The following is a 12,216-nucleotide window of genomic DNA, read 5'->3' as shown; positions in this document are numbered from 1 at the left end:
CAGAGGAAGGCCATGAAGATGATGAGAGGGCTGGAGCAGGCTGAGAGAGTTGGGCTTGTTCAGCCTGGAGAAAGCTGTGGGGAGACCTTAGAGCACATTCCAGTACACTAAGGGAGTCTACAATAAAGCAGGAGAGAGACCTTTTACAAGAGCATGGAGGGAAAATGGCTTTTAAACTGTAGAAGAGCAGCTTTAGGTTAGAAAGCAATTCTTCACTGTGAGGATGGTGAGACACTAAACCCAGACAAGTTGTCTCTTCATCCATGGAACTGTTCAAGGCCAGTTTGAATGAGGCTTAGAGCAAGCAGGTCTAGTGGAAAGTGTCCCTGTCCATAGCAAGGGGATTGAAACTAGATTAACCTTAAAGTCCCTTCTAACTCAAACTATTCTATGGTTCTATGAATGTGTCCTGCCTGGTGCGTAGTTGCTGCTTCAGAAGTACAGAGGTCAGTAGTAAATCCTGTATTCCATCTGCCAGCCCATCTCCTAAGGCTGGCTTGGACAGCTTGGAGCAAAATTTGGCCCCAATTACCTACATCTAAGAATGTGAATAGCTTCCTGTGTGCTCTGAATTTCAGAGACCTTTAGACAAATAACTTTTTAATTCCAATTAAGTATGTAATGAAATGTCACTCAGAGATTGGAAAACTCTTGTAATGATGCACCAAAAAATGATTCTTGGGAAATGTTACAAGTTCAAATTTGGCCTTAACAGATATCTGAATCTGAATGAATTATCTAGACTCCATTTATTATATTTAATAGAAAGAAACAGTCTTATTTGATCTTCTTTGATCTGCCTCAGACATCCCCCATAAGCCAAGATGAATTGCCTTCTGGAAATGCTCATTTCTCTCAGTGACAAAAGTTTAGCTAACGTGCTCAGAAGTCAGCAGGAACCTACAGGTACTAAGTCCTGACCAGAATGACCAGAAGTCATTACTACCGACAGTGTAATCAGAGAAAATAGATTAATGAACTCAGATATGTAACATATATATCTGTTATCAGAACAATCATAATCAAAGAATATTCTTGATGACAACTATAACTGAAAGATCAAGATCCAGGCTGACCTTCTGTCCCTCCAGATAATATAGCCAGCTTAGAAACGGGACTTTTTAACAAGAACCATGCCTCTTTTCTACCTTATGAACAGAAAATGTAAGATTTAGAGGCTGAAAGGACCTTCAATAGTAATGCATTCTCTGACAAGCTATGAAAACAATGGGAAAGAAACAAATACATCCATTACTTACCCACATCTTATTGTGGCATTCTTCTCATTCTGATAAATAGTACCATTAATCCATGCTATGGTGTTATTTACACATGTCTTGTTTGGGTCTTTAAGCTCTTGGATTTCAATGTCATATTCGATAAATGTGTCTGCCATTGCACCAAACACAAGCAACACTGCTGGTTGGGCTACTCCGTGAACAACAGCACACAAACTACCAGCAACCATCATTAAAATCTCCATAGATGATGAAAATCGAAACTAAAGAGGGAAGAAAAAAACATGGTCTCTGCTGAGAGGCAGTCCATACTGGTTGTGTAATGATAAATCATTAATTAGGTGGGTCAGACAAAAAAACATTTTCTTTAAATTACAGAATTATTTTCAATATAGAAAGAAGACAAATCTCTCTATCCAATCTAATCTTATTACATCTGTGTGTACAGCCTCATAAACTATTACAAGCTTCCTTTTAACATGTGAATGAATGTATTATCATATAACATTAATAGTTCAATATCATTCCACGTTATCATCATACCAGAAAATAGGTAAGACATTAAGAATAGTAATTATAATTAATATATGTAGTCTGCTTTGCAGATTTCTGGTGGGGACAGAAAGAGAGCAAATGGAGGGAAAAGCCTTAGGGCATTATCTAGAGCCTCTGAATAGTGTTAGCCAATTTCTCAAAAGTCTGAGGTGCTGTGGTAGAAAACCAACTAAATATCTCAGAGCAAGTTCTAATAGTTAAAATTCTAGAATGAGTTGGCTGAGCCAGACAGCTGTGGATTCGCTCTAATATGAGAGAAATGTGTAGATAAGAGTTTTCACACAGCAAAGATACAGTGATTTAAGTTGCCTTTGTCATGATTGTATGAAGTCTGATTCTCAGGGTGAAGTCAGGAGCAAATATATAAACAGTCCATATAGAATATCAGTATCAAATGCTATACATTTTAAAATAGGAGTGTCAAGAGGAATCACAGCCTGCTGAAGAACCTGTCTATAAGGTTTATAAGGTGCTATAATGTGTCTTAGAGAAGGAAGGGTGGGAATTTACAGCATATATGGAAAGAAACATTAGGGAAAAGACAATATAAAGGAAAAACCAGTTAACACAAAAGAGAAATAACAAAAGAAGAAGAAAACCAAAAAAAGTCAGAAGGAAAGACGTAACTCTACCACTGTTTTACAAACCTTCCTTATAAGAAGCCTAGGAATTCCCTTGATTAAAAAAAAAAAGCACACAGAAAATGCACAGATATATGATATCTGATCTCTCAGCACATCTGAAGCAAACATACCTGTTTGCAAACATATTGTTTTTACCAACTGCACTTTAGGAGTTAAGTATCTATGCAAAAGAAGCTGCAGTATTCAAATCTCTCTGCTTGCTCTCTATGGGGATAAACTGTTCTCTCCACCTAACCAGGAGCTGAAGTACTGAGCCAGGTACATTTCAAGGGATGTTACTGCACTAGCCTGCTAGTACAGTCAGGACCATACTAGTTTGGACACATTACAGACTAACTGCCTGGACTATGTGCAAAACAGAATTAATAAGACCTCTTAGCTGTACACTGCTGGGTTGGATACCTCTTGACTACATTTATTTTAAAATTTAGATGGACCCAATGGAACTACATCAAAGGCTAGATGTAACTTATACCATATGGCATCGTGCATCCACAAGTTTCCATTGCAACCAAATCTTCTAAAACCCGTGGGACAATTATGAGGGAGTAAAATTATCTGCCAAATATCACACAGCAAATTTTTGGCAGAAATAAGAATGAGCCAATGTCACCTAGATCCCTGCTATGCATCTTACCTCATTTCCTGTAGCTTAAATATAGAGTTTAATAGACAATTTTGACACCAAACTGACAAGATGACAAGGGGTTCTGTTGAATTCCCACTGAATTTTATTGGTAGGATTTCAAGTCCAAAGATTTAACCCTTGAAAGTTTGTCTTAGTCACAGCTGTACCCCAAAACAACCTTATTGGTTATTGTCACTTATTCTGCAATACAATACACATCAAATATTTACAGACATTGCTTTCATTACCAGCTGAAAGAAGCCAACACGAACACTATTTTCTTTCTTCTTTGATGACCTTCAGCAACAGAAAACATAAAATTATCAACTTGTATTTTAGTACTTATTTTGTTTTATATGCAAAGTATAAAGAATTGAACTTAACTCACTTTTCACTTTTCTTCTCTATAAATGGTTCTTCATATGCATAGAAGTTTCTGGCAAAAAGGTAAAGATTTTACATTATTACTTTTACTCTCCTGGTAACTTCTCTGAAATTACATTTCATTTGAGACATTTTACCCAGGATTTTAATAGACAAACTGTTCCTTTCAGATTTCTTTGGAACCAGTGATTTGATGGTTCTTTGAAATATTAGATGGAGACTATAATGGAGGTTAGGTTAAAATTCTCTAAAGGTTTATACTTTGTCCCATAAGCAGATCCTCCACACACACTTCCTATAATGTGGATTGTGGGTTATTTGAGGTCAGCTAAAGAAAAACCTAGTGCCCAAATTGTTGGTTCCTGTTCCCATAGCAAGGAATGTACATTCAGTGATGAATGAGTAGGGAGATTCTATTTGTGGTAGGTTGCTTTGGTTTGTTTTTTAATGAAGCAAATTATTCAAGCTATATTTGTCACAAACTGTTTTCAGAAACTAGATTCTAGAAAGCCTAAAGGAAGCTTTCCTTCATGTATGTATAGATCACATGCTTGTTACATGTGAAAGTCCAACAGAACTTGGGTTTCAAGGTGGAAAGACACAGTAGACTTTTAATACTGGGCTGGTACTCTCTTAGGCAACCTGACAACGGGAAAAATTAAGAGATACTTTGGTTTCCCTGTTCCAGAGGTAGCTCCCAGACTGGGTACATATGTCAGAAAGAGCTGGCTCAAATTATAGCATATTGTCCAGCCTACTACAGAGTTGTCCAAAGGTCTAGGAAGGAGGAGACTCTTAATTCCAATCAGATCTCTGATAATAGCTGAAGGTCTAATTCTCTAAATCATCCCAACTTTTAACTATCCAGAATTCTACATTTAAATCTTAATATCTGAGATAATTCTTTTTGTTTTAAAATCTCAAGGTTAAGTTACAAGAGAAATGAATCAAGTTTGATTAAAATTCCTAAAAAAGTGATTTCTCAAACTAAAAACACTGAAGAAAGACATATTTGAATATCGAAAACATTTTCAGAAAGAAAATCATATTGCTGGCATGTGTTTTTAAAAGTTTCTAGGAGTTCTTTGGTCTACCTGTTTCAGTTGTATCAAATAAGGTAGTTCAACCACTAGAGAACAGCTATTTTTTTTTTTTTAAGAAATATTCCATCAGTTTAATCCGATGACATTAACTTCTTTGAATATTCCTAGAAATACTGATTATTCCAATCATGTACATGACTTACTCTGATTTCTTGAAGCTGTTACCTGTGAGGGAAAATAAATGCACAGTCTAGTTAATGATTATTGTTAAAGTACACAACCTTCTGTACACATATGAAACATAAACTCCAGAACTCCAGGGACCTGATCATTCCTGAGTTATAAACATCCTATTCCCACTAATACATAAAGCCAGAATTGGTTCACACTAAGAGCATAATTCAGGACATTTGCCAAAACTCATTTTCATTGCCAGCTGCTTGCTAATATTCAACTAGTTGTCTTGGACACTTGCTCCTTAAGGATACTAAGCTAATGCTCACTCCATTCATGCTCCCTGGAAGGAGGAGTGCTACCTCCTCATTCTTGCCTTCACAACCTGGAGACTGCAAATCTTGTGGAAGATGAGCAGTTGTGGTCTTGGAGGGTCAGATGAACTTGTCACACTGTTGTCTACTCTTGAGACATTGACACAGGATCCATAGTTAGAGAAATGGAATCATATAAGATATAATTAAGTTGTAGGACAATTCCTTAGTCCCCAGAAAAGGTCTGGATTTAGCTCCCTTTCAGAAGATGTTGTGAAAGACATCATAAAGCACAGCTTGTGCTATCAGGGGCCCCAAAGAAGTGTCATCAGAAGGTCTGATGTAGAAAATATTTGCTGTACATCACTTGAGATGACAATTATTAAGAGTTAATTTTATACCTACATCACAATTTGGATAACCTAAATATTCACTTTGCTCAATTACAATGCATTTGCCAGTTCAACATAAGGTTCAGAACCATGGTTTGCATTTCAAGCACTGCCTTCCTTTCTTCACATCTAGAGATTTATCTCTGAGCATACACAGGGCTGTTTCAGGGAGCAGACACAGAGGAAGCTTGCATCACAATTCACAGGGGGTACAAAGAAGTCACTGCAACCACAAATTTTGCCTCTATCATTTTTCTAGCCAGGGGAAGAAGGCTTTTCCATTATCTCCAGGGTTTTGCATTTCTCCAAAACACAACGTTAGATGGAAACAGTTTGAGTTTGGGACTGAGGGAAGATCTGATGCATTTCCTTTTTAGGGGTTAATAAGAGAACTTTATTTAACAATTAGTCAACAATTACTCTAGTGTTGTATTTTGCTCTTTGTTGCTTGGGAATGGTAAAAAAATATTATTTCAGTAAGGGCACATGTATCCCAAGAATCCCAGACATTTCCTAGGAAAGTTCTAATTTGTAAAACTGTTATTACGAAGGATCATTTGGTGTTAAAAATTTCTTCAATAGAAGCCTTTTACTTGTACAGCAAAGTACTGAGTGTAAAAGCCTATGTAGATACCTTGAGCTTGTTCATTTACCTGTAAAGATTGTCCATGAGTAGGGATTATTACATTTTTTACAGAAAAGTTATTTTGGGGGCAGCATACCTATGACAGCAGGTACCATATAACTATTAATAAACTATATAAATTAGTAACTATTTATTCCACAGACTATTTGCTTTGTATTCTGTAGATTACTTGCTTCACTTAGGCCACCCACCACCTATTTTACATACTGTATAAGGAGGTGACTGAAGAATAAACTTCTTACCTTTGCCATCCGAGTCAAAAGCATAATTATCCTCTCCTACTCTCTTGATGCTACGCAGGACTACTGGGTCAGACATGATGATTATTTACTTCAATCAAAAGTCCTGAAAAGAGATTGGCTGTTGGGATGGGGAGAAGAAGAGTATCAGCATACATTTGTTTGTGAACATAAAACAACGTTATGTTAAACTCCCCCTTTGCCCTCATGATCCCAGGACAATACCACTGATTACAGCACAAGTTTGGACAGATTTCATGGGCTCAGTGAAACTACAGAGTAGAAAAACACCTCAGAGAGTGCCCAACTCACCCCTGAGCACAAGGCCTCTGAGGCTGCGGTGCCTCCTGCCTCGAGTGGAGGCTGCCCTGCGGGCCTTGGCAGCTCCCGGCAAACAGCCCTGTCCACAGGGATGGCTCTGCTAAAGTGAACTTCTGCCTCTGGGAGGGTAGGCTGGAGGCTGAGACATTAACAGGACAGATCCTGCCTCAGTTACAAGGGAGCAGCAGGACCTGCACCTGCCTTGTGCTGTCCCAACTCGCAATGGCTGGAAGGACCATGACAGGGGACAGAGGGGGCTCAAGAAGGGAGAACGATGGGAGCCCCAGGGCTCCCATTGGCATTTGCATCATCACCACCAGCTGCACTCCCACAGCTCTTGGCTACCAGAGCTGCTCCTCTGGACAGTTTTATTCCTATAGTCACACTGATGTGTTGAGCAGATATACACAAAAACAAGTAAGAAGACAAAGTTAATAAATCTTTGTTAAAGAAGCGCTTTTGTGAGGAAAAATCTACAAGGGATTTTTATAGGGAAGCCTGGCATCCAAGATGCACCCAGGGGAAAATGCTGCAGAAGTCATCCCAAAATACACCCTTTCACAACCAATGTAATCTCAGCCACATCTTTGTTCAATGTAATTTATCCCAAGCCATAGTTACTACACCTTTTTCCAGTCTTTAAGTATCAGCATTTGCATGATTATACGTTTGCACAAAACACTCACAACCTCTCATTTTAAGCATATTAAGCATTTAGATAGCATAGTTCAATTGTCCTTATTTCAACAAATGCTTATCAATTTTGTAACTGATAATTATAACAGTAACTTTTTTTTAAGCCTGAATGCTAATACAGTTTTAAGTAACAGGAAAAGTGGAAAAACCCCAATGATTGGTAGACTTGAATAAGAATTTTAGTTGCAAAGATTTGATAGAGATAAATGTTCTCAAATAATGTCACTTTTCCAATAATATTATGATTGTCCCACATTTCTGAAACGAAAGATTTTTTCCTATTTTTTTCTAAAGCTCACCACATCAAATACTGTCCTGTTCCATAGGCATCATTCATTAGCTTATTTAAACAGATTAGTATAGCAGATTAACATGCTGTATTACATTAATAAAAACCTTCCTCAGGGTCTGAAGGTTTAATGGGGATCACTTAGAACATCTTGAAAGATACTATTGCTGATGTCTGCATTGAAAATCAAGATAATAGAAATCAGAGAAAATAGAAGGCAATAGATCATCCCATCTATCCATGTGTGTTCAAAATACAATCTAGTAGCAGAGAATAACTCAAACTGCACTCAAATGAAATAGCATCTTACTCTAGTCAGTTACAGTGCAGTCGCTGGTTTTTTGAGAAACAAAAATCTTTGAGGAACTCAAAATCCAGATTTAAATAAGTAATACTTGAAAAATGCTGACAAAGGAACACATTCTGTAAATGAAGTAACATTAGGATCTGATCCAAAGCCCTCTGAAATCTGTTTGATATCACCTCTTAAATCAGATCAGATCTTTATTTAGCATAAAGGGGATTGGAGGGGTGGAGAGCAAAAAAAAAAATTTAATTGACCCAGAAAGCACAATCCTTCATGTTTCTCTAAAGTTAGGTTCCTCATATATTAGTGACAGCATTTATGAAATGAAGAAAGACATATATTGCTTCAAAATAGAACTTAAATGTTTTTTTCTTCAAACAATCCTATTAAAAAAAAATAACTAAAAAAAACCCTAAAAAAAACACTACAACAACAACAACAAGCACAACAACAACAACACAACACAACACTAACTATGCACAGGAAATGCAGCATTTAGCTTAAATTGTCACAAAGGAAAATATACAAATACCTTTCAGTTCAGGAAGTGTCATCAGTTAACTCTGAAATAATAAACAGGACAAATTTATTACTCACCTGTGGCTGTGAAAAATCGTAGGATCATAAACAAATTGCAAGGATTCTGTTCAATTAGTCAGTGAAGCACTCAAGCATTTTCCAGCATATTTTCATTGTTTTAACCCATTTGTCAGAACTGAATCTTTCAATTGGGCATTGGCTATTTGCACCTGGGTCAATGACCATGCAGTCACAATGTTTTCAGTTCATTGACATCTAATGGAGTGTTTAAATTTGACAAATGCAATCTCACAACGAAGTTAGGGCACTTGGAAAACAATTATACATGAGGAGACCAGACAGTTCTCTGGAAAAGAATTCACAGCTGAATGCACAGGAAGAATTATAGCATTATTTTATCAGCAACTTTATTTGCCAGACAATAATTGTGTATGCTCTTGTGGCCAGCGTACATAGCAACATCTGCTGAATAGTATGATAGCTGAGAGATTAAGCTAAATTCAGATTAAAAACTTGCTCAAAAGCTTTATTTTCTAAGATTGCCTCTCTACACATGGCTTCTAACTTTTTCCAATTTTTCCTTTGAAATGAAGATTTTACAGCCTGGAAGCTCCTGGGTAGTAGTGAATCCTCATTGGATACAAGCCCTCCACTGATTTTTCAATAGGGGACACTGATGAGGACAGTGCTGTGACCTCAGACAATATTAGCACATAGCTTAGAGGGAAATGGCAAACAGGGTTTAGTTCTTCTCTGAAATCAGTTCTCACTCTAGAGGGCCCTGACTGATAGGACAAGATACAAGGTCTTACTCACAGTGACTGTCAGCTGTCTTCAAGTCTTCTGTCTCAAACTTCCCATGATAAAGCCTCATGCCCAAAAGTGTGTCACAATTAAATGCAGATAAGCCAAAATCCAATTTTCCTTGGTTAGCATCATTTCAAGTGTCCCTCATCTTAAATCAGGGTACCAAAAGAAAGCTATAACTTGCCTTTAGAGTTCCCCTTACTTTCATCTTTGTACTATTTAGATGAAAAAATTGTGATAGCATGTGCAGCAAAATAACAAAAATATTTTCAAAAACTGGGAGAAATAAAGAAGCAAAAAAAATGTTTGCTTTCCAGAGGATCAGAGATCATAAAGGTAAAGCATTGTGCAGAAGGGGAAGTGTACTGCAGTATTGAGATCTGCTGTACATTCTGACATTTTGAGGTGCTTTTGCTGCAAGTGAAAAAGCCAATGTTTGGCCCTGGATCCACAGTATGGCAATTAAAGAAATAAATTTCACTATGAATAGTTAAAAAATAAATTAGTGGAACATAAGACCTGTCTTCTCAATACCTTCTGTCAGACAAGGAAGTCCAGACTACTGTACTCACATACAGATTTTAGTGCAAAGCACAGAAACATGTTGCTTATCTGAAGTCTCATCCTACAGTGTCAGACTGAGTCTATTCACCTGGTGGCAAACTGTGGCCACCTACTCCTCCACTGCTGTGAGCACTCAGTGCTAAATTCCTGGCTATCTTTAGAAAGGATTTTTTTATTTGATTTTTGCTACTACCTATTGTCAGTTTAAGTCCCATGCTTGTAAACATGTCTGTTGTCATGGCATAAACAGGACTTTTACTTCAGTGCAGCTAAAGTGACTTTCAATTTTGTTTATTGACCAGATTACAGATCAAGCCAAAACTCTGAGTTTTTTCTAAATACTGATTTACTAATATACATTATAGCTGTTTGTAGGGCGTGTTAAAACACAATTCTACCTCCTTCTCTAGAGGCACTATTTTGAGAGTGTCTCTGACCCTGGGTCCCTGGGTTGCTGCCATGGCCCTGCACAAGCCTTAGCAAACACACAGGGTAGCCCTCTGGCATGGCTTAAGCCCCAGGACAGGTAAGTGTGGGCAGGCAGGAGGGGCAGGAAAACAAGGACCCCTCTGTGCCAAGGAGGGCAGGTCTCTACACAGCCTCCAGAAGCAAGCCTGGCCCTGGCTCTGATGAGCAACAGCCAAGGACTACCCAGACTGCAAGACAGCTGCAGGCAAATGAAGGCTTCAGCAAAGGAATATGGCAACTCCAAACAGAGTAGGAGATATTATAAAGAAAATGGTAATTTTAATTTAAATATAATTTATCTTTTAAAAATATTTAATTTATTAATTTTAAATTTAATTTTAATTAATTAAACAAGGTTTTCAAGAGAAGGAAAGCCAGCCTGTGTACTGGGTCTGTTCTGCATGCATGCATATACCAAGAGAAAAATTTCCTTGACGTAAAGGAACTCTGAAATACTATACAAGGAAGGCAGTTACCTAATCATTTCATACTTTCTTCACTAGTGATGCTGCAGAGGAAGTAAAGCAATAAAAGCTAGCATCTCTCAATTGCAACTTTTGCAACATGCTGGGTAGCTTCCAGCAGCATAAGAAGCTGCATTTCACCAGCATACATATTTATGTGAAGCACCATGAGCTTACAGTAAAAATAGAGATATTTTGAACTTGCCTGTCAGAGCAGAAAGCAGATGTATGAGAGGAAAATAAAAGCAGTGATCCTGTTCCTAATATTATGCTTTAAAGCATGTCAAGTGACTGCAATTTCCTTTTAAATCAAGCTTAGCCAGGAGAGAATTTGACCATAGTAAGTGCAACTTATTTTATCTTGCCCTGCAAGAGAGGGATTGTCCATAAGCAATATCTAGAAAGTTCTGTACTCCTTTAAACCTGTTTAAATATTTTTTGGTTGATTACATTAGGCATCCCCTGTTTTCTCAGCTAAGAGTGCTCATAGAGAAGTATAACTAAAATATTCTCTAAGCAGAATTTCATTCATCATCAATAATTACTTATATATTCACTACTTAATCAACCGGAGTATAATCCCAGATATGCAGGCTCTTCCCAAATGTATTTTGCAGTATTGATGCTTTCATGCAGCCTAAGCTTCTGTTCAGCAGGTGAAGTGCTCCAACCTCCTTCCTGTGCTCAGTGACCTCAGGCAAACTCCCACAGCTTAATGGTGCAAATTTATTGGTTCAGAGGCAAAGAGGCAGTACTTGCTCCCTTCTTTCCTCAGAGTTGGGCACTGACAACCAAAGGTTTTAGTAAAATAAAGCATTTTTCTGGGTAGCATTACTTCAGTATCCACAGTAATGGGAAAGGTTCTGGGCCCTGCTTTCTTTCCTTGACTTTTTGTTGTCTGTTGGCCTCAGTCTCACTCTTATATTACAAATTCTACTAATTTCTACTCAAGAAAAAAAAAAAAAGGCAGGAGAGTTTTCCTCAAAATATCATGCCACATTCAGAGGTTATTTTACTTGACATTTGACAAGTGTGGGCTTGTTACCTTTCATGAAAGAAGATCTCACTAGAGGGATGTTTTATACATCTAGTTAGTGGTGGATAAATATTTAGGAATGTGCTCAAAAAGTCGGGGTTATCAATACATCATTGTCAGAACAGAAATCCAATTCCTGGAATCCTCATTGGAACTGTTTGCACTCACATGCTTATCTGAGTTTTGGCACAAGTGCTCAGCACATCCCATGCTTACCCAGCTAGGGAACAAATTAAATAAATTCCACTTAACAACTGTGGTTTTGTTTTCAAATTTGAATATGTGTAATAAATGACTTCTAAGTTATCGCTCATTCTATCAAAAGCAAAAGTTACATATACACTCTACTGAACAAATCTGAATGTAACTGTTTTGGAATAGTGCTTGCAAGACATCTGAACACCGGAAAAATCCCGTATGTCTGGATGGATTCTACTAAATTTGAGTCATAAATTTGGTCTATTATG

The 12,216-nt window shown here is 37.5% G+C and overlaps 1 protein-coding gene across 6 annotated transcripts in view; it reads right to left on the bottom strand.

Moving 5' to 3' along the window:
• The window catches only part of ABCB11 (ATP binding cassette subfamily B member 11), a 50,679-nt gene that overhangs the window by 28,680 nt on the left and 9,783 nt on the right, over positions 1-12,216 (bottom strand). Inside the window, exons 2-7 of one of the 6 annotated variants that reach the window (XM_015634268.2) lie at positions 8,403-8,433; positions 6,261-6,378; positions 4,696-4,717; positions 3,454-3,501; positions 3,314-3,362; positions 1,260-1,501 (exon numbers count right to left, since the gene is read on the bottom strand). In XM_015634268.2, coding sequence (XP_015489754.1) covers positions 1,260-1,501; positions 3,314-3,362; positions 3,454-3,501; positions 4,696-4,717; positions 6,261-6,336 — 437 coding nt within the window. In that variant the 5' untranslated portion in view covers positions 6,337-6,378; positions 8,403-8,433. Of the gene's footprint in view, positions 1-1,259; positions 1,502-3,313; positions 3,363-3,453; positions 3,502-4,695; positions 4,718-6,260; positions 6,379-8,402; positions 8,434-8,467; positions 8,767-12,216 lie in introns of those variants that run through there. The other 5 variants (XM_033516177.1, XM_033516176.1, XM_015634267.2 and 2 more) reach the window with 5 other exon arrangements.

Source organism: Parus major, chromosome 7, assembly GCF_001522545.3.
Source record: "Parus major isolate Abel chromosome 7, Parus_major1.1, whole genome shotgun sequence".
Classification (NCBI taxonomy): domain Eukaryota; kingdom Metazoa; phylum Chordata; class Aves; order Passeriformes; family Paridae; genus Parus; species Parus major.
Note: the sequence above shows the minus strand (reverse complement) of the source record. Positions and strands in the feature narration are given on the sequence as shown.